General features: G+C 34.0%; 1 protein-coding gene across 3 annotated transcripts in view; it reads left to right on the top strand.

Moving 5' to 3' along the window:
- Positions 1–23,624, top strand: part of INTS12 (integrator complex subunit 12) — a 28,399-nt gene extending 4,775 nt beyond the window's left edge. For 2 of the 3 annotated variants that reach the window (XM_082462900.1, XM_082462902.1), the window contains exons 2-7: positions 4,879–5,043; positions 7,825–7,977; positions 9,553–9,740; positions 11,219–11,378; positions 16,106–16,252; positions 19,278–23,624. In XM_082462900.1, the coding sequence (XP_082319026.1) occupies positions 4,888–5,043; positions 7,825–7,977; positions 9,553–9,740; positions 11,219–11,378; positions 16,106–16,252; positions 19,278–19,862 (1,389 nt within the window). In that variant the 5' untranslated portion in view covers positions 4,879–4,887 and the 3' untranslated portion in view covers positions 19,863–23,624. Of the gene's footprint in view, positions 1–2,068; positions 2,420–4,878; positions 5,044–7,824; positions 7,978–9,552; positions 9,741–11,218; positions 11,379–16,105; positions 16,253–19,277 lie in introns of those variants that run through there. The other variant, XM_082462901.1, reaches the window with a different exon arrangement.
- The last annotated feature ends 23 nt before the right edge of the window (positions 23,625–23,647 follow it).

Below are 23,647 nucleotides of genomic sequence, written 5' to 3'. Positions count from 1 at the left end.
GTGCAGGCAGGGAGACGGTAAATAGGATGGATGACTATAAAGTAGATGAAACTGTACAACTATGGGACAAGGATGCTTAGAGTGCTAAAAGAGAGTCTCTGAAAGGCTGGACCATGAAGGATAAAAAAGATGGAGAAAAAAGATGATTATTTAGAAGTGGGAATTTCTGTGTTACTTATATACATTTACTGTATATAACTAAGGTATATAAGTCTTAGCTCCTAACGTGAGCTAAGACTTTGTTCCCACCAACACCACTATTGCCACCTTCCTAGGCCACTGACATTTTTAAAAGTGGTGATTATTATTAGTTTTCTGCATTCTTCTTTTTTTAAAGCAACATCTAGATTTGAAATTAAATCTACATTTAAAGCATTAAATTTCTGTATATATTTGTATCTATAGCTACACACACCTAGGACTTTGTTTTCTAGAATTCTAATCCACAATAAGAAAGCTCTTTTACAATCTATTTTGATCATGAGTTTTAGAATATACAGGAAAGAACTATATAGAAGTAACATGATTTGGTGTAACTCCTGGAAAATATTCTTGGAAATAATAAAGGAGATAAAGTGACAAATTTACACCACAGTTGCTGACCTCTTTAGGACTTCAGTAGAAGGAAATAAATTTCTTTCACTATTCATTCCCCCCTTATCCATGTGGGATATGTTCCAAGACTCCCAGTGGATGCCTGAAACCATGGATAGTACCAAACCCTATATATACTGTTTTTTTTCCTATACATACATACCTGTGATAAAGTTTTATGAATAAATTAGGCACAGTAAGAGATTAACAACAATAACTAATAATAAAATAGAATGATTATAACAACATATTATAATAAAAGTTATGTGAACATGGCCTCTCTCCTTAAGTTCTTCAACTCTGCCAGAAATGTGACAGTGGCTTCTTCATTGGCAGACACAGCCTCTCCAGTAATTTTTTTATTTTTCAGTCTAAACCTATTCCTGAATCTCTGTAACCATCCCTTACTTGCAGTAAATGGCGTGGTGTCACTCATTTCAGGGGATCTCTTGCTGAAGTTTTTGTAGATGTTCAATGCTTTCTGGCCCAACACATTGCTGTCAGTTGGAACATTCTGTTCATGTCCTCCACCCACAAATTTAATGCCTTTTCCATTCTAACTAAGCACTTATGCACTGTGGCTATAACTTTTGCAGTCTGAGGTACGACAGCAAAACTAGCACAAATTTTCCTTCTTCACAATTTCAGAGATAGAAGACTCGTTCTTACCATAGATTTTAGCCACCTCAGCATATGAGCATACAGTTTTTTTCTTATTAAGTTTAAAACTTTCACTTTTCCACTTAGAGGAAGCACTTTGCAACTTCTTTGGCATATCTGAATTGCATGCATCACTACTCTGGCTCTTTGGGAGCATTAAATAAATAATAATAAGGTGACTTGAACACAAGCACTGCAATACCATGACAGTCAGTCTGATAACTGAGCTGGCTAGTGACTAACAGACGGGATTCACTGGACAAAGGGATGATTCACATCCCAAGCAGGATGGACTGAGCTGGCATGAGATTTCATCATAGTACTCAAAATGGTGTGCAATTTAAAACTTATGAATTGTTTATTTCTGGAATTTTCCATTCAGTATTTTCTAACTGCAGGTAACTAAAATGTCAGAAAGTGAAACCACAGGTAATGGGGGGACTACTGTATGTGCGTTTGCCAGTAAGAAAGGAGAAGTAATAGAAACTGGAGAAGGCAATAGAAAAGGGGGAGGGAAAGGAGGATAGAAAACTAAAATATAAAGGATAAAACACATAACCATGAGTGTTTTATTTTAGGCCCAACTCCTGTTTTTTCTGTTGGACAAGGAAAAGAAGTTCGGTCAAGAAGGTGCCAGTAAGGAGAAAGCAGAGGGACCAAGAAAGTGGAGGTCTCTATAAATTCAAAGGATAGATGAATGGGAGTAAAGAAATTTTTTAAAAGAAAGATTGACTTGGTACCCTGAAGAGGCTCCTGGGTCAAAGCAGTAAAAGAGATAGAGTGATGGAAGATTGTAGTTCAAAAGGAGAATTGACTGTGGTCAAGCAGGAGAATAGTTGTGTCAAGTTTCAGGTCTCAGTGGCTGAAGATGAAGCTCCTTGAGGTTGAAGATCTAAATAAAACTAGTGCAGGAAGTTGGAGAAGAATGTCAATATAGATGCTAAAATTACCAAAGATGATGGCAGGGGGGGAGGAAAAGATGAGCCTGGTGCAAATGTTCTGTACATTAGCAACAATGAAGATGCAGGTGTGGATTTCAAGAGAAGATGTTGATAAATGGTGATTGTGGAGTATTTTTCCGAAAACAGCAATATGGAGTATTGCTCTTTGCTCTTGGCTCTTTGAGTAGGGACAGCTCACTACTTGGGAGAAGGCTGTGAAACAGGTGATGTCTGTGTGGATGAGTGGGGATAGTAAAGGTAAAGCGATAAAAGGACTGCTTGAGAAAAAAATGGAAAATATAGGGGAATATGTTGGTAATGAGTAGGGGCTAGAAGACGATGGGCAGCTAGCAATGAAGTTAATGTGGAGAGGGGGAAGGGCTGAGCTGAATGAGTGCCGGAGGGACTTTCAAGGGGAAGGTAAGTTTGTACCTTAAAGCAGCCATTATGTATATATAATAGGGAAAGGGAAACTGGAAGTTGCTAGAAAGGCTAAAGCATTGGTCTCCAAAGTATTCTCATCATTCATTCCATGAGTAAAAAAATTGAGCTCACTTCCTTATATGTGTACTTAGTTGCCAATTATATGCATATACTGCTATCACTATGTATATTAATAGTTTTTTTAATAAAAGATTAAAAATAAAAAGCAATTCTAACTTTTTTTTCTCTGTATTCTACTGTGGAGACCACTGGCTAGAGGAATATGTTAGTAATTTAGGGCAGGGGTATAAAGTCTGTTCAGTTTTATAATTGCAGGATCATATAAAAAGAACTGACTCCAAATTGGTGTTGATGACGTGATCTGTGGTCTGGTCTCGTAATCTAGGTGCTGACTCTTGTCACCTAATCTGTAATATAAACCTTTTATCTGTGATTATGGAAGTACATAACCATAAATACTTGGCTTCTAATTTTCAGCATAGAAATTTCAAGTAATGGTTTTTCTAGTATATTAAAAGGATTCTTCTAAGTTTCAGTATTTTCAGTACCTCATAATACAGATTGTTAGCTCTTTAGCTAACCAAATAAGTTAGGTCAGTAGAAAGACTAGGCTGTGTTCCCTTGTGCACTCAGAAGGAGCGGCAGCTTTACTCCTTTTCATCATGGACATTTTAATGAGGACCTCTTCTCCTCAGAATGTATATGATGACCAGCCTCATGAGTAAATTTAAAAGAAAAAAAACCCCACCTATCATTATATATAGATGATGTATGTAATAGTACAATCTTAGGACGTGACAGAGGTTGCTTCTCAATTTTTATTTAATTATTACCAATTTTTAACTGTTTGAGGTAGATTATTTTTCTTTTAGTATTGGCCTTTAGACCCCTTCTCATGGGTGATTGAGTAGAGCACAGAATTTGACAATAATTTTGTGGCTATCAGGTAGATATCTAATACCTTCTTTAAAACTTAAAAAAAAAAAAAAGGCTAGTGGGGTGTGTGTGTGTGTATTTCCTGTGAGAGTTGGAGAAATATTAGGGGGGAAGTGGATGGGGAAGGAACAAACAAAATCCGTTTTCAGGCTGAGCTTTCATATGCCAAGATTCAATCTACAGCAAGTTTTAACGGCTTTATACACCCCTGAAAATGAGAGATTACTGCGGAATTGCTGACAGATCCTTAACTCTAGCAGTGCAACTGTGTTGCATCATTATATTAACCTTGAGGACAGAAGACAATTTCAAGGCCTAGAATGTTGATCAATGGTTTGGCACCATTTCTCAGACACCTTGCTTTTCAAAAACAGGTTAATGCATGAGATACCACAATCTAAATGTGATGCAATAACATTATCATTAGTATGTTTTCTGAGGCACTCAGAATTGGGACTGAGGACTAAGGAGGCAAAAAAAGATAGTTGAGGTAAAGGTTTCAGCACTGACCTTTAAAGCTTATTGCTTAATGCGTCCTCTAACCATTGTCCTCCAGTGACACCCTTCCCCCAATCTTTTTCTTTCTTTTTTTTTTTTTTTTTTTGGTGAAAATAAAGTTTGAGAGAAGAAATTTTGACATATACTAAACTTGACCTAAACACATCAAGTTCCTGTGTACTGGATTATGTGTATTATTTTAAAATGGTGTTCGGGGACTTCCCTGGTGGCTCAGTGGTTAAGGATCCTCCTGCCAATGCAGGGGACACGGGTTCAAGCCCTGGTCCGGGAAGATCCCACATGCCACAGAGCAACTAAGCCCGTGCGCCACAGCTACTGAGCCTGCACTCTAGAGCCCGCAAGCCACAACTACTGAAGCCCTTGCTCCTAGAGCCCATGCTCTGCAACAAAAGAAGCCACCACAATGAGAATCCCACGCACCACAAGGAAGAGTAGCCCCTGCTCGATGCAACTAGAGAAAGCCAGTGCACAGCAACAAAGACCCAAGGCAGCCAGGTGTTAGGAAGGGGCTCTGTGGTGGGGAGGAGTTTATCTGGATTTAAAATTTTGCCAAGGATATGGATACAGAGAAAACTGGTAACATTCTTGCTTCAGGAGAAAAGACCTAGATAATGCCAGTTAGGGAAAAGAAGAAAATTTACTTTTATCCATAATAACCTTTTGGACAGTTTGAATTTTGTATCAGGTACACAGTATTACCTATTATAAACAAAAGACCAAGATAAACTTTTACAGATAATTACCCATTGTCTGTAAATTACTTTCCTCTCTTTTTTTTCTTCAGGTGTTTGCAATGGCTGCTACTGTGAACTTGGAACTTGATCCCATTTTTTTGAAAGCACTAGGCTTCTTACATTCAAAGAGTAAGGATTCTGCTGAAAAGCTAAAAGCACTACTTGATGAATCTTTGGCTCGGGGCATTGATTCAAGTTACCGTCCATCTCAAAAGGTACCTACCTGGATAAAAAGCTTGGAGGAAGTTTTGTAAAGCCTGTAGTAGAACAGTGTTAACATTTAGACCGTCTCGAAACAATCTCTCTGCCAAATAATCTTTCTTTGTGGCATGAAGAAATTTATAGTGTTCTTTTCTTCCTTCAAGCTTTCAGAGAACTGTTACACTATATAGAAAAGTTAGCTGGGAGTGGGGGATATTCTGTTCTACTACTTTATTCGTATAGAAACCCACTTAAGATATATTTCAGTTTCTAATTCTTTATGATCAGAATATTTTTGTAAGCTGCTGAATGAAACTGTAACCTGTGTTATAATTATTCTCTAATGTTTTAGGGGCAAAAAATAAAAGGACAGGGATTTTGCAATGAAGTGAATTAAATATGTATAGAATAATGTAAGGAATAAAGGAGGTATAGATGAAATGTGAGAACTGTGTAGCTCCCATCATGATAATAACAAAGTGACCAAGTAGCTTTATGTGAAAAGAATATACATTTTGGAACCAGACAAACCTGTTTTAAATCCCAGCTTACCTCTTACTAGTGTGGTGATAGATAACATATCTTGAACATTTACTGTGTCCTAGGTACTTTTCTCAGTGGTATATGTGTATAATTAATTTTAATTGTGATAACGATCCTTTGAGATAGGTATTATTTATTTTTATTTTACAATAAGGAAGTTAAGGTACATAGTAACTTCATTTCACCCAGCCTCTGTTTCTTTATTATTAAAATGAGGATAATAAGAATTACCTTACAAAGTTGTGAAAATTAAGAGATAAAGTATGTCAGCCACCTAGTGCAGTGTCTACCTGGTACATAATAGACTTTTAGTGAATGATAGCTCTTATTATATTCTCTAATACCTAAGACATTCTTTCAAACCTTTCTAAAGCTCTAGCCTTGAAACTTCATGTCACCCAGGTCTATGAACACCTAGATACCAAACTGAGAAGGAGAGGACAGAACTACATGACTAGTTCAGTCTAATCCAGAATCTCAAACTCAAGACAAGGCCAAGTCCCAGATTCAGTGTCCAAGTGATCAGTGATATTTTGCTCCCAGCCTTCTTTGAAAACTAGCTCTAGTATTCTCAAACCTTTTTATTGTCTTTTGAGTAGTAGAGCCATTGTGACTTCATTTCTTTCACCATTCGCATTCTGGTAGGTTCAAAGAGCTCAAGCCAACCAAATTAATAAAACTCAACAAAGTATACTAACAAATTCATTCTGCTCTGAGTATTGATATAGGCCAAACAGGAAATTCCTATTATTACTAAAGAAGCAGTATTTTGAGATTCTAAAACAGAAGGAATTTCATCTGTTAAAGTACATAAGAAGTTTGTTACAATTAAAAAGCCTCCTGCCCTTAGGTTTCTAACTGGAAATGACTTCTCATGGTCAGTTTAGAGAAAATGCTCTGCTAGGTGTTTTTAAAACACAGATTCATTTAATTTTATTCTTTAACTGAACGTTTCCATCTCTAGAATTGTGTGAGAATCACCTAGAAGCAGTGGTGTGCTTATAAACACTATCAACTGGGGATAATTCCAAGGAGCTACTATATGCATAAGCTTTCTTTACTTTTAACAACAACAGATAACAAATATATATACATATCAGCAAAGAGTAAAAATAACAAGGGTTGCAAGTTTAAAACAGAAGGGAAAGATAAGCCACACACTGAGAGAATAGGTTTGCAAATGATGTATCTGATAAAGGACTTGTATCCAGAATCTACGAAGAGCTCTTTATACTCAATAATTTAACAAATGCTTTACCAAAGAAGATAAATGTGTGGCAAATAAGCACTTTAAAAAAATGTTTAACATCATTAGCCATTAGGGAAATGTAAATTAAATCTACAGTGATATGCCACTGCATACCTATTAAAATGTCTAAAATTAAAAAGATTAGCCATACCAAGCATTGGTGAGGATATGAGGCTGTGAAGGAACTGGGACTCTCATATACTCCTGATGGAAATATAAAATGCTATACCACTTTGGAACATGGTTTGGCGGTTTCTTAAAAAGTTAAGCATAAACCTACCATGTGATCCAGACATTCCGCTCCTAGATGTTTATTCTAGAGAAATGAAAGTATATGTCCATATAAAGATTTGTACCTGAATGTTCATAATATCTTTATTCGTAATAGGCCAAACTGGAAACAACCCAAATGCCCATTAATAGGTAAATGAATAAACAAATCATGGTGTATTTGTTCAATGGAGTACTATTCAGCAGCAAAAGAAATGAACTTTTGCTACACTCAACAACATTGATGAATCTCAAAATAAATATTGCTGACTGAAAGAAGCCAGAAAAAGAGAGTATATACTGCATGATTCCATTTATGAAAATTTCTAGGAAATGCAAACTAATCTATAATTGCAGAAAGCAGATTTGTGGTTGCCTGAGACTGGGTGGCTTAGTTTTTCTAGGACGTCTACCTCTAAGAGTGATTACAAAGGGCAACAAGGACACTTTGCGAGATGATGGATATGTTCCTTATATTGACTGTCGTGACGGTTTCACAGCCGTGAAACCATAGAGCGAAACTTATCCAATTTTACCCTTTAAATAGGTGCAGTTTGTATATCAGTTATTCCTCAATAAAGTTGTTTAAAGAAGAAGGCAACACATTGGTCACAACATGATGTCTTAATTTTTAACTGATAGTTGTTTAGATTTATGATCTGTTTTTTTTTAAAACAGTATATTAGATAGTCTGAATATTTAATTATGGGTATCTTTTTAATTTCATCTATAGGATGTGGAGCCACCCAAAATTTCAAGCACAAAAACTGTTTCCATTAAGCAAGAGCCCAAAGCATCATCCAGTCTTCCTTCTGGCAATAATAATGGCAAGGTCCTAACAACTGAAAAGGTAAAGAAGGAAGGTGAAAAGAGACCTGCTGATAAAGTAAGGTTTTGTTTTACTCTAGTCAATCAGTCAATGAATCAATCAGTTTATAGGCCAAAAAACGTTTTGTGCTTACTTTTTGTATATAATAGTGGGTAAAAGTACATAATAACCACTCAGTAAATATATTTTGATAATTATGGGTGTTGGTTTTCTGAAAAATTAAAATTTAGAAACATTTTAAAACCATTTACTGAAGTCATTGTCAATAAATATTTGAGCTCTAGAAGATGTACTAATTTCATGTATAACTCAAGTATTCTAGATGGAACTGTTGTTGAAAAGAAAAGATGGTGAGGAAAGAATAAACATGTAAATGACTAAACACAAAATTTGTTACAGAATGGTGTGTACCTTAACAGGGTTACAGTTAACTCTTGGATTGTCTATTTTGAATGATTTCTGCACATAGTTAATTATTAGGATTTTAGCACTTAGTAAAAAATACATTTAAAAAAACTTTAGTAACCCCTTCCCTTAAGGTGGGGTGTTTTCATACATTTTTCTAAATATTGGCTATTCATAAACTATATTGCATTGTTTTATATAAATTTAAAAGCACAGAAAACAGTATAATTTAGTTTATGAATAGCCAATATTTAGAAAATATATCTGTTTTCCATATATATATCTCATATATATCTTTTAGCAACTTTTTCCACTCAGCAATGTGCTTTTGAAATTTACCTATGTTGATACATGTAGATTTGAACATTTCTTTCAGCTAACATGTGGAATATTCATTCTATAAATAAACCAGTTTATCCATTCCCCTGCTGATGAGCAATTAGCTTATTTCTCCTTTTCCTCTATTACGGTGGAGTTTCAGTGAGCTGCTTTATACGTATGTCTTTGCCCACATGGTGGTAGTTTCTATCGGATGTATACCTATAAGTGGATGTAATAGGATGGGTACATCTTCAACATTATTAGACATAGTGGATGTACTAAACTCATACTCTCACCAATAAGGTATAAGAATTCCAAATTCTCCATGTCTTATCAGACTTTTTAATTTTTGTCAGTCTGACCAGGTATATCTATAACATATCTTAAAGAGAGGGACCAGAATTTGCTTTGAAGCAAATATGGCAATGTGTTAAGCCTGAACGACTGGTAGAAGTTCATTATTTACTTCTTTTCAATATAAACTATCACTACTTCATTATTTAAAATTTTAAAATAGCCTTAAAAATAGCCTTAGTAGTACTATGGCTTCTCAATTCAAAGCATCCAGTGGGGGGTTGGGAGGGCAGTGGAAGTAAATCCACTGAACTTCCAGGATTCTTTAATGGATAGAAGAGTACAAAGAGAAATACAGATGCATGCTAAACTGTTCTGATTTATTTATTTCTACCTTGTTGGATTCTTTTAACATACTGATTATGAATTATTATAAATGTTCTCCAGGTCTTTAGTGTGTACATCTCTCCCTAACTATGTGAAAATATCTGTTGAGTGGACTTGGTCATTGCACACTGTCTATCTTATCTTGTGATAGATGTGACTATCACATCTCTCAGTGATTTAAAGTTTATTCTAACGTGTTACTTTCTGATTGGGTGCTTTTTATAGATGAAATCAGACATCACTGAAGGAGTTGATATTCCAAAGAAACCTAGATTGGAGAAACCAGAGACACGGTCCTCTCCCATTACTGTCCAAACCAGCAAGGATTTAGCTATGGCTGACCTTTCCAGCTTTGAGGAGACCAGTGCTGATGATTTTGCCATGGAGATGGGATTGGCCTGTGTTGTTTGTAGGTGAGTTGTACCTTGCCACAGATTCTTTTGTTTCTTTGTAAAGAGCAAACAACTTAAAAAAAAAAAAAGACCAATTGTTGGGTGTTTTTTAATTTTGTTTTTATAATTTGGAGGTGGGTAGGAGATTAAGTAGATCGATAAGTAGATAAACCTTCCATATGGCAATTTAGTGTCTTAAAAATTGTCAAAATTTTATGTTCTTGACAGGCATCTTTAATCAGTTATGTTGTAGTAATATTTTCTGCGTTCTTGGCTTCTAGAGGGAAAGCAATTATTGCTTTATTTTTTAGTGCGAAAGAGTCTGTTCAGCAGACTTAATTATTTTCATCTTTCTTTTTAAGACGACTATGTTGCTTTTTTTTTCCTGAAGTGTTGATAGTATTTATAAAGTAAATGATTATATATCATTTTCTAAAATACCATTAAATCTTTTCCTAAGGATAATGGAAATGAAATTAATGGATCACGTAGGTTATTCTGAGTGTTGTTTTGAAACATGGATACATAATTATAAAAACATAGATAATTCTGCTTAGTAGAAGATGCATCTTAAAAATCAGAATAATTAGATTTTAAACTCCTTGATGCCAGGAGCTATGTCTTTAATTGTTAATGACTTTCATTGCCTAGCACAACAGAAAAAATTACCACCTTTGTTGCTGTTTTCTTCATGAAAATGTTAAATTCTGGTGCATTGGGACTGAGTACATACCTATAAACTTTTGTGAACCTTATAGAGAATCAGTTAATGTACTTCTGAATAGGATCATTTTGTTAGAGCTTCATTGTTTTAACATATATTTGTTTATTTCAACTTTTATCTACTATAAGAGTTCTCATTTTTATATAAAGAAGTAAATGGTAAAGTAATAAGGGGGAAAGAACTAGTAATTGGAACCCTCCATAAGGAGACTTGTTATGATAGTCTAAGGCTGTTGCTGTTGGAATTTATACTTTTTTGATACACATATTACTGCATTCTATTTAGTTGATTAAGACATTTATTTATTGAACACCCTGTGTCTGCTCAGTAATGTGCTAGGCCCTATAGTTAATTAGGTCCAGTTTCTAACTTTAGGCAACTCATATATTAATGAAGAAGATAGAATATGTAGGCAGCAAATATAAAGGAATTTAATAGAAGTACAAAGAAGATGTTATGAGACTGTTGGAGGACTAGCCAAAGTCTACTATGTACCTTCTGGGAGAAAGAAAAAAATTGCAATGAGAAATGACAAGGAGAATATAGCCAAATTTAGTCTTTAAGTCACCTTATACATTTCTTAATGGCTGAGCATAACCTTTAAAAGAAATGAATTGTTTATGCAGGCTACAATGTTGGGATTCGTTATTTTGCTCTTTGGCTTTTCTGGGGTTTTTACCCTCTTTAATATATCAAACTTTACCAGAACAACCCTAAAATGGCTTTAAATTGTTGCATTCAAATAAGTGTAATATTTAATGGTATATTTTCTTAGGCAAATGACAGTGGCATCTGGTAATCAATTAGTAGAATGTCAGGAATGCCATAATCTCTACCACCAAGATTGCCATAAGCCGCAGGTGACAGACAAAGAAGTGAATGACCCTCGCCTTGTGTGGTATTGTGCCCGATGTACCAGACAGATGAAAAGAATGGTAGGAATCATTTTTCTCTATTTTAAACAATTTCTGTCAATTTTTTTGTTGATATGTGCTTTTTAAGATAAAAATTTGAACGTTTATGTTATTGAAAAAAAATCATATAAGCTGATGATTTAAACGTTTATGTATATGTGTGATTTTTGTGTCTATGCCTAAATGGACCAGACCGTGTATATGCATTTTTCTCTGCTCAGCTTTTAACTTGTTCTATTATAAACAAACAGAATTGGAGACCCACAAAATATAAATATTCCTTACTGGTATGTCAGTGTATTTATAAACATTTAGAAATACTACAAAGCACTGTGGGAAGTGGTGAGATACAAAGCCCCAGACTCTGCTGAGTCTGGTAGGGAAATATTGGAAATATCTATTCCTGAGTGAGTGTAAACCACAAACTGTGTACAGAGGCAGTATTTGTATGTGCACCTCTGTCTTTCCTCCTGTGTTTCTCTCTCTGTTCCTCAGTCTTTCCTTCTCATTGTCTTCAAGTGACCATTTATCCTATGTTCCCCAGTACTTTCTCAGTTTACTGCTCACAAACATAACTGCCTTTAATTTCATACTGAAACATGTTTTCATTTGTTATATTGGATAGTTTTCTAACTTTTACTCATTTAAATAGTAGATGGATGAATGTTATCATTTTCCTTTTAAAGAAATCAAGTTGTTATTTACTTCAGTGACTTGTTTGCTTCCCCCATCCGCCCTCCCCTGCCTTAGATTAGGGACTCTTTTTTTGTTTTTTTTTTTAATTTTATTTTTTATTGAAGTATAGTTGATTTACAATGTTGTGTTAGTTTCTGGTGTACAACAAAGTGATTCAGGATATTGAACATCCCTGTGCTATACAGTAGGACCTTGTTGTTTACTCATTCTATATATAATAGTTTCTATATGCTAATTCCAAACTTCCAATCCATCCCTCCCCCACCTCTCCCACCTCCTTGGTAACCACAAGTCTGTTCTCTGTGAGTCTGTTTCTGTTTCATAAATAAGTTCATTTGTGTCACATTTTAGATTCCACATATGATATCATATGGTATTTGTCTTTTTCTTTCACTTAGTATGATAATCTCTAGGTCCATCCATGTTGCCACAAATGGCATTATTTCATTCTTTTTATGGCTGAGTAATATTCCATTGTATAAATATACCACATCTTCTTTATCCATTCATCTGTCAGTAGACATTTAGGTTGCTTCCATGTCTTGGCTGTTGTAAATAGTGCTGCTGTGAACATAGTGGGTGCATGTATCATTTCGAATTGTAGTTTTCTCCAGAAGATTAGGGACTCTTGATAGAAGAGTTCTCATATGTTAACCAAGTGAGTTTCTACATAAATTTTTCTGACCAAATATATCTTTTTAAAATTAGAAGTACTTAGTTAAAAGTAAAAAAAAAAAAAAATCAAGGTACCTACTTTACTTTTTAATCACTCAAATCAGAAATAGATTATGTTTTTACTCCTATGAAAAGTAGTGACATTTCAGTAGTATTTATACTTTTTGTTTGTAATGGGAAATTTCTTTGACATGGTACAATTGTTTTCTGCTCAGTCTGATTTTTATTTAGTTTATTACTTAAACTAGCCCCCCAGGACCTCAACCAAAGTAATTATAGGTGAGCACAACAGTGCATTCCAGTGCCTTGACACAAGTAGTCACTAAGAATTAGTAGTCAAAATAAATAATTTGTGACAGTAATCTTTCTTTAGTATAGCTTCAAAGTTTATTATTATTTTATTGTAAGTCTCTTAATAAAGTAAGTACCGTTCTCTCCTAAGTTTTTACTCCCTTACATTTTGTGACTTAGTTTACACAAGGTCTATATTTATAGTTCTAACCCTCTTCCTGGAATGAATTTTGGCAGCTGACCAGATATCCTACAGTTACTTTAAGTTCAATATTTTTAAAATTAAAATTGTTTTCTTCTCCACTCAGTTTTTCCTCAGTTGCCCGAACTAGAAAACATTATCCTTGATGCCTCTCTTAATTCCACATCCCTTTGTTTACCAAACTTGTTAATTCTACCTCTTATGTATTTCGCAAATCTGTTCATTTCACTTTTGTTACCCTGTCCCACAAACCCCTCATTTCTTGTCTACTGCTTTAGCTCCTTCAGTCCACTTTACACACTGCAGTTAAGATATTCTTCTAAAGTAATTATCTAACTTTATCTGTTTAAGTGTGCCCAGTGGCTCTCAATTACCTATATAATGAAGTTTTCCTTGTTAGGGTGGATGTATGGACCTTCTCTCTTTGACCCAACTCTACCTTTGTATCCTTCTCTCACACCACTTCATCATATACACCCACATACTGTGGCCATGCCAGACCAAATGGTTCATTCCCTGAGTATGTGGTGAACTTTTCGTGTTCCCATATGTCCTGCTTCTCAGCTTCTCCTCATCTGGCATACCTTTTATTCTTTATCAACTTTGCAAATTAAATGTCTAATTAATTTGTCATTAAGACCTAGTCTCATTCACTGGCAAAGCACCAGAGCAAAGCTCAGGACTGGACACATCCCACATTCTGTTGTTCTCATTTTAAGATACATAAATGGAGGAAATATAGATTCGCACCAGAAATCAGCAGTCAGTAAGTTCAGTCTGTATGCCCAAGAGTCAAGTGCTGAATAAGGGGCCATGACTAATGTCAGAACATGATTAGATACACCAAGAGTGGACCTGGAGAAATACCAAAAGGCATGATCTGAAGTGAGCCTGAAGATCAGGATCTGGTAAACACAATGTTTAGTGAGAGAAAGGAATTTGGAAATGGTGGGGATGCTAAATCCAGTCATTCTTACTATAATTGCTTTCAGTGAGGTTCTCATATGTGCATTGGTTATTGGTCCAAGATATCTCAAAGATACCATAAATAACATCTTATATCCCCTTTCTCCTTGCACTAATTTCTTAACGAGGGCAGGTTCTGCAGTACACATTATTATAGGAAGATGGGAAGACAGAGTTAAGAATGGTGGGTGGCAGGGTCCAAGATTATTCTTTTGTTTTGTAATTTTCTGTCTACCAGGTAATGGGTTTTGCCCCAGCACTAGGTGAGAGACTCATGACTTACTGCAGTGGTTCTCAATCTAAGGTGGTAACACACTCCTACTCAGCAGTAATAGAAATACATGGTATTTTTGATTGCTGCCATACTGGCAACTCTTGCCTTGAGTGGTGAATGTCATATATTCTGCACTATGTGAGTCAGTCACCCAATGAAAAATTATAGTGCCTTTGTTGAGCAACACTGAGTCAGTGATAATATCCTAGTTCCCTAAACTAGTACTACCAGCGAAGGACAAAGGGTTTTGGGTATTTCTTACTCAGCTTCTAAGATGGCTAGGTGAAATAGAGGAAGCAGAAAAAGATCCAAATATGATCTCCTAGGCAGAGGTTCTTTCTGGGCTTCACTGTAATGAATCTTCATCTGCTGAAGCATACAAGTTAGGTGGGTCTTCAGAGTCTAACCACATCTACTGATGTGCTTAGAGGGAAGTATAAGATTGAAAGCCATGGGTATGGAACCATGTATTTCTGATTTACTCTGAAGGCTACATTTTCATAACGTGGTTTGCAGTAGAGGGTAAGATAATCTTTCTTGGTCGTAAGAGAGATTTTTATCATAGATATCTTCCAGCATCCTTAATAGTATTCTTGATCTGAGTGTTGCTTTATAAGTGATGTCTGAAATTAGGTGTACTTTCATGTGGAAAGTATGTAATATAAAAAAATGGGATGAATTGAGACTTAAGGCTGAAAATTATATTGTATGGCAAACCATAGCACAAGAAAGTCTAAACAAAGATAAAACAGCTGCATTCAAATTTCCAGAAATGGGAACACATTATTAATAAATTTTCTGGTATTGTCTTGCATGGCCTTATTAGGATTGTCAAGGACAGTGGAATAGCAGGGAGCATCTTTACCCATCCAGTAGAGATGGGTTCTTTCAGATTCAGTTTTCTTACCTTTTGTAAATAATGATGATGAATAAATAGTAACTATTATTGTCTGCACTTAACATGTGCCAGACACTATGTAAAGGCTTACGTAATCACAATTCATTCTCATAACCCACCTTTGAAGCAAGATATTATCCCCATTTTGCAAATGAAAACGAAACTTTTAGAGATTTACATATTTTACTTGAGGTAACTTAGCTAGGGAAGTAGTTGAGCTGGGTTTTAATTCTAGTTCTGTTTGACTCCAAAGACTGTCCTCTCAAACACTGCCCTATACTGTTTATGTATTTAATATTATCTAGCTGGAGAACACTAAAGAACAAACTGAAAAATGATTAGCGTTCACAAGAGAATTTAGTAAAGTACCTAATATAAAATAAAGGAAAAAGTCAATTTTTGGTCAAAATAAAACTGAAAATGCTTATATGATTTTTTTTTCTTTTTCTTTTTATCAATTTGGTTTTGTTAAAATGACATTTAATTAACCCTAATCTGCATAATTTTAAAGTTTCATATTATCTTTACTGTTTAGAAACTAATAAAATCTATGAAACCATTAATTAATATGATGATGATAAAAACAGTTTGTCCAAGAATCTATATTTTCAGTGTCATCACAGTAATTTTTTAATGTTCATCTGTATTTCAATTCAATGAGGAGTCCTGTGATAGATTTTTATTGTCCTTTTGTGCATTTAACTAAGATTTTGTAGCTAATTTAATCTTAACACTGATTTTTGCAGGCTCAAAAAACTCAGAAACCACCACAGAAACCAGCCCCTACAGTTGTTTCTGTAGCTCCAGCTGTTAAAGATCCATTGGTTAAGAAACCAGAAACTAAACTCAAGCAAGAGTTAACTTTTCTAGCATTTAAGAGATCAGAAGTCAAGGTATAGTACATACCATTTTTATCTAAGATTGGATTTAAATTTAGTTGACTTAATAGTTACTTGGAAAAAAAAATAATGAGAAACTTTGTATACTAAATGGCCATATGTTGGAAATTATGACTACATTAAGACTACATTACTATTAACATTAAGTAGAAAGAGAATATTTATGTAATTATTTAATCTTGAACTCTGCTATTTCTCTTTTTATGGTGATTAGGAACTATTTGTGAGCATTCCAAGATAACATTCTTTACCATTCCTGTGTAGTCAGCCACTTCTCTCCAATTGGGAATTTGGTTTAAATTCTAAATACCTTTGTCCTCAGTAGCAGTAGTTTTGCTTCTCACATTACTTGTGCTGATTGGCCGCATAGCTTTTTTCTTCCTGTTTATTGGCTATTGAAGTTTTCTTCTTTGTCTTATTTTTTTCTATTATTATCATGAATTTTCCCCATGAATTGGCCCTCTCTTATACTAAGGAGCCAGATTATCTAGTGAGAGTATCACCTTTCTCATTCCTAGGTTTTCATCCTTGACATCATGCTACATTATTATTAATATTCTGGCATTTTGATATCATGGAATAAAATATTTTTCTAATCTAATTTTATAACAAAAAGAATGCTTTTATTGAGTTTCACATTCCAATTTTAAGCAGAAGATGGAATTTTAAAGATGGAAGAAAAAAATGTTAGCCCCAAATTCTCAAAGGTTAACCCCAGAAAATTCTAAAGCTATTACCTTGTCCAAGTGGCTGTAAGTAGCAAAGATCAAGAACATTGGTTTGATTATAGAGAATATGAGTATAAAATACTCTGAGAAGGATACTGATAATTTTATTTGCAGATCATTTTTAATTTAATTTACCAGGGAAGAGCTGATATCCAAGGGATATCCATTATTGATTTGTCACATAGAAACTTGGTGAGCTAGAATAGAAGTAAGAATAACTTATTGAAAGTAATTAGAGTTGCTATATTCTATACTTAAATCACTTTTAGGTAGATTTTTATACTAACCTGTTACTACTAAAGTTTATTTTTAGGAAACCAATATGAAATTATTTTACAGCAAATAAATTAAGGCCTTGGCTGTCATGTTTGTTCTGATTAAGAGGTTTTGATGTTTTTATGATAAAATACAATAAATTTTTACTCTGAAAAAAATTGTTCCCATTTATATATAAAAAGCAATTTAAAAATATCTTTCTAACTAGGATAATAGGCAAGAAAATATTTTTAGTTGAGAACAGTTGTGAAATTTATTTTCTGCACTGGAATAGTAAGAAATTACTTGGTCTCTGTTGTTTGTGTTATTTTACTTTTGTGCATCCTGATAGTATTATAAGCCATCTGTCATTCAGTTGAAAAGCAATACCAGTAACAGCAAACCATTAAAATAAAATGCCATACACACAGAACTTGCTTTGTACTTCGTAAGTGTTAGTCTTTTTGATTACTTCAGAGGGGTTTTCTTTTGTGAAGTTTGTTGACAGATCATTTAGCCATGTAGCAGGCAGTTTTATGTTTAATAGAAAGAAAAGAAAAAATTAGATCTTTCATAACTGAAAATTAAAAGTTTGCTACACCTGTGTCCTTTTGCTTCCTTGACTAACTTTTTTCATTACCTGTATGCATATCTCTACGAACTTGTAATTTATGTAAAGTTTATCTTCTTTGCATAACCTTATGAGATAGTCATTGTATGATGTTACTGTAAAAAATCCTATCATTTTTCGGAGTACGTGAACAATAATCTGGACCCTCCTCTGATAAAGACCTCAGAGCACTCTATTTACATTATTTTTCACATTGGTTTAAAATGTTTAATGCAGACAATATTGATGGCTACTTTGTAAGAACTAAAAACGTTTTTATCACCTCGTTCAGAGTTCAGTTCTAAAATATAACTGGGTATATTTTAAGCATGATAACCACCATATTTTAAAGTAAGATACTATTTGTAAGACTTTATCTTTTACGTATTTAACACTTTTGTGAATCTCAAGAATATGAAGTAGAAAAAGTGCCAGTGAGAAATTCAATCCATAATTAATTTGAACAAAGTGCATTTCCCCCTAAACGTTAGGTGAAAAAAATTGTTCTTATATGAATAAGAACAATATTTACGTAGCGACATTGGTATCACTGTTAGCTTTTGACTGGCCAAGGAAGTTAATTAGAGAAATTGAAGTGTTATACCTTTAAGAAATACATCTGGGAGTGAGTCAGGCATACCCAAAATGTCACTATGCAGCTTATGAGGCAGTTGATTAAAAATCTTATACAGAAGCAGGGATCTCTTTGTGATAGTTTCAGTGGAAACATGGACAAATTGTGAAAATAAAGTCATGAGACCTTCTTAGTATATTTAGAACTTTAGAGTTGTACAATTGCAAGTAGTTAACATGGTGTATCTGCATATATTTTGCAATGCAGTAGCTATTTGCTCAAAATTTGGGGGGAATTTTTAAAAAATAGGTTCAAAATTTTATGTATTCACTCAGTATTTATTGAGTGAATCTTCATCTCAGACATCTCCTACATATCCTGGGTGTGAGCATTTTTGTCCATTGAGTGGATTCTGTTTTTGAAATGATCCACAAGTCATTTGGAGCAAAGCCTAAAGAATTAGATGTTTTACTGAGCTAAATAGTAACCTTTTTGGGTGAAAAACAAGTTAAAGCATTAAATCTGATTTTCTGATATGGCTTGTAACCGAATCTAGGAGCAGTCCTCAAAAAGGAATTCCATATATTTTTTTTCTGCAGTGATTAGTAGAAGAATATGACATCCCATAATTTCTGCTTTATAAATGGTAGCACCCATTAGCTATGGATAGGTTTTGTTGTATGTGTTTTTTCAGATCAGTTTAGCAGAACTTAATTTTGGTGCTGTGCTTTACATTTCCCAGATCATTATTTTTGTATAAAAAGTCTTAACCAATAAACTTGTTATATATTTAAGAATATTATATTAGGTGTTAATTACACTTGGCTCTAATATTTATATTATGTTTTTTAGGCATCCACGGTTGTTTCAGGAAATTCTTCTAGTACCAGTGTTTCCTCTTCAGCAACTAGTGGCCTAACTGGATGGGCAGCTTTTGCAGCCAAAACTTCTTCCGCTGGTCCATCAACAGCAAAATTGAGTTCAACAACCCAAAACAATAGCGGGAAACCTGCTACGTCATCAACTAACCAGAAGCCCGTGGGTTTGACTGGCCTGGCAACATCATCCAAAGGTGGAATAGCCTCCAAAATAGGTTCCAGTAACAGCACTTCACCCACTGTACCATTGAAGCCACCTCCACCTCTAACTTTGGGCAAAACTGGCCTTAGTCGCTCAGTTAGTTGCGACAATGTTAGCAAAGTAGGTCTTCCCAGTCCAAGTAGTTTGGTTCCAGGAAGCAGCAGCCAACTAAGTGGGAATGGAAATAGTGGGACATCAGGGCCTAGTGGAAGTACCACTAACAAAACCACTTCAGAATCAAGCAGCTCTCCCTCAACATCCCTTAAAGGTCCAACTTCACAAGAATCACAGCTCAATGCCATGAAGCGATTACAGATGGTCAAGAAGAAGGCTGCCCAAAAGAAACTCAAGAAGTAATGTGGCCAAGTAGGTTTTTATATCATATTACCCTAAAGATTAAAATCTTATTATTAAGACATAAACTGTAGTATACTATAATTTAATAAAAATCTTCATAATGAAATTTCTATTATTTCTTACCTTAAAATGCTAAATAGTAGTTAATGAAACTTGGAAATGTTTATTTTAAATCTGTTTAGCATTTTTATTTTGACAGTTTTCATAGTATGTGAAAACAACGATTAGAATGACTAATTCTTGATGAAAACTTCTGGAATCCCAGAAGACTGATAGCATATGTGAATTTTTTAAAAAAATTCATCTTCTGGCAAAGTCCCAATAATTGATCCTGCTGAATAAGATGCCTTACAAAGAGCCAGGGATGACCCAATAATAAAGTTTTCTACTCCCCGCCCTGCCATAGTCTGGATATTCATTGGCAAGTCCCAGCCTCATATCAATTGATTCTCCCTCTCCCCCGAAATATTTCATCTCCCCCTTTTCAAAATTAATTTTTCATAATTGATTTCTCATATCCCTGTATTATGTTTTTACCTTTTTGTCACCTCATATCAGTTATTTAGGGATTTATCTCTTCCAATAGATTGTGAACCCCCATGCCCTTTCAGTGCAATAGTTTTCTCACATTTCCCAGTTTCCTCACATTGCCAGTGTAACATATGCACATAGTATATGCTTAATAAATGTTGACTTTTGATTTTTCCTGGTTACACACATTTCCTGAGAATTCTTGAGGAAAATACCCATTCCAAGAGTCTTTGTGGATGGATAATTTCTGATTTGTTTACGTACTGATAGCATCTTCCTATACCATGAAATAAAAGGCAATTTTATTTTTACTGCCCAAAATATTATAGCAATTTACCTAATTTTAGTTAACTTTGTATAAAAGAAGTTTTATTAATTGATTAATTTTTTTTTTGATTAATTCTTGAGATTCTTTTGAAGTGTGTGTGTGTACATTAAGTCAGAAAGTATGAAGGGTCTGAGTTGTTGACTTTTTGCAAGCTAGCAAATTATCCTGCTGTTCTTTTACATACATACTCTGACAGAAGACATGAGGCTTTCTGGATCAGAGAAATAGCAAAATGTAGCAGCCATTTTTATACATTTTATACTTCATGAATACCTCATTTCATCCAGAAACTAGAAGTCCAGCAAATTCCTACATTCACTAGACCGAGCAGCCTTGTTCTTTGAGCTTTGATGTATGCTACTAACACTTCACTATAAACCTCTAAACTCAAACCCATTCCCTTAATTCCTATATTTTTCTCATGTTATTATTCTAAAATATATTGATAAATGATTTCTGTGAAGTTAAAGCTTTTTAAAGTAAGCTTGGTCTTTTTTAAGGAAAGATTTTAAACTGCTTTGTTAAATAATGGCACTAAATTATTCATGGTAAATTACAATTCAAAATTGATATAATCTATTGCTTACAAAGTGGAGTAAACATCTATTTACATGTTTAAAATCTGCCTGCAGATGTTTTTGTTTTGGGAAACTCAGATTTCTGTTGAATAAATATCAATTTGGCATCAACTCCAAGTCCCCTTTAGCGTCAAAAGACCAAAAAAAAATATGTATATTCATCATTATTTGCTTATAGTTCAGGGCCAGTTTGGACTAAACTGGATAAAATGACAGTGTGACACAAGTTCAGCTCAACAACTATAACAGTTAATATAACCTCAGTACCTACAAGAAATTAAAGCAATAATGCAGACAGTTGCACATTGGCACCTGAAATGGAAAATTTTATCCCATCATAGTCAAAACATCTGCTGAATAGAGTTGAAAAGAGAAGCAGTTATTTTACTTTCTATAGTATTTCAGAGAGGACTTCAGAGAACTTGTTTAGGAAGTAATATAACTTTTATTGAGCATGGCTCTTTGTATAGATTATATATGTGTATAAATATATATTTAGAATCTTCACATATGTGTAGGATGCATACATCTAGTAATGTATAACTCACTCAGTTTGGTATTTTATAGAGGTATATTTGGTATTAGAGTTTATCCTCAAGTAGCTCTTAGACCTTGATTTTTTTAACTGAGCATGTGATGAAAGTGGCCAGCTTTATATTAATAGTATTTATCACTTGTTTTATTCTGTTATGTATCGTTTGTTTTTCCCATCGAATTTAAATTGTGTGAGGGCAAGGATTTTGTTTGTTTTGCACACCGTGGTATTCCCACTGCAGCTTTCGGCTCAGTGAATGAATAGACAGATGTATAGCTGAGCCAAAAAGCAAGCTTTTAGGATTGTAAGTTCAAATCCCATTTTAGTAGAAATTTGGTCAATATCACTTTTCTGTTTTGTATATCGTGCTTTCCATTAGATTATTTAATCAGATATTTTAGTGACTTAAAGAAAACGCTAAAAGAACACTGGCTTAAAGTCAGAAGACCTGTTTTTGAATCCCAGTCCCTCCATGTATTAGCTGTGTGATCTTGGTTTCCTCCTGTATGATGATAATGAATGAGATCAAATGAAAGACCTCTAATATTCAAAGGTTAGGTGATTCTGACTCTTAACAAGGATGTGGTAGTACTGTTTATTAGTAACAGATTATAAACTGTGATGACCATAGGTTATATAGGAAATACATCATTTTATAGAAATACATTTGGTGCAATAATTATAAAAATAAATATAAAAATTATATAAGCAAGTAGAGAAAGCCATACATTTACATACCATAATATTATTTCTTTAAAGTAAGATAAGCTGTATTTAATTAAGAATACATTCCCTACATTTTTGAACAAGAACATCTTGTCCTGGTATATACTAACATGACTTATTTTCCTGAAAAATTAAAGCAAATTTTGTCTGTATCTAGAGTGTAATATTGTGTGTGCAGTAACTGGCTTACAGAGACTCAGCTTGAATTCCTGGAGTAAAGATTTTTATATTGGAATAACTTTGTAGATCACAGAGAATTTAATGACTGCCTTTTTATATATATACTATTTAGTATATATAAGAAGAGGGAGATAATTTTAAAAATTTTTTAAAATAGACTTTAAAAATAGTAGCATTCTATAAATAGTAGGATATCTCTAGAGAGTATAAAGTCTAGTGTCCTTCCAATCAATGAAATTTAATTCCTTCCTCATCAACTATAATGTAAACTTATATGCCTAATTTAGCTTAAATTTCGTGAGGTTTCTAGATGTATTCAGTATTGAACGGTGCACTGAGTGCCTTAAGAAACCATAGTTATGACAAACAGGATTTAAATAAAATGGTTTTGCCATCTTAGAATATGAAGATTTCCTCTTTACTCACAGAACTTTAAGAGGTTTTTGCAATTGACAAAAGTCCAAGAAGTTTATGGAAAAGTGAAGAGTTTTTAATTCCATGTTTACTGATTTTTGTAAATCATCTAAATATTCATCACAAGTAGTGACAAGCATCTCTAAAAGTCCAAGTTATAGTTTAGGGAAGATATGGAATATACCAGCACTTAAAAGTATTCCATGCAATGCTGCATTTATATGATTAACAATGTGCGTTATATCTCTTCTGCACAATTCCTCCTTCATAGAATTTTTATACTAATAAATACTAAGACCAGATATTTTTCTAAAATATAAGGAATGTTCAAATAGTGGCCTTGTGACTTTTTCACATGACTTAAGCACCCATGGTAACTTTGTATTACTGGATTTTTTATAATTTCTAAACTTTATTATGTGTATAGTTTAAGGCATCTGTATTTAAAAATAAATACTAAATAAAATGTATATATACTCCTGTTTATTTGTTT

This window comes from Balaenoptera physalus, assembly GCF_965194825.1.
Source record: "Balaenoptera physalus genome assembly, chromosome: 5".
NCBI classification, from domain to species: domain Eukaryota; kingdom Metazoa; phylum Chordata; class Mammalia; order Artiodactyla; family Balaenopteridae; genus Balaenoptera; species Balaenoptera physalus.
The sequence above is the reverse complement of the archived record's forward strand: the minus strand, read 5'-3'. Positions and strand labels throughout refer to the sequence as shown.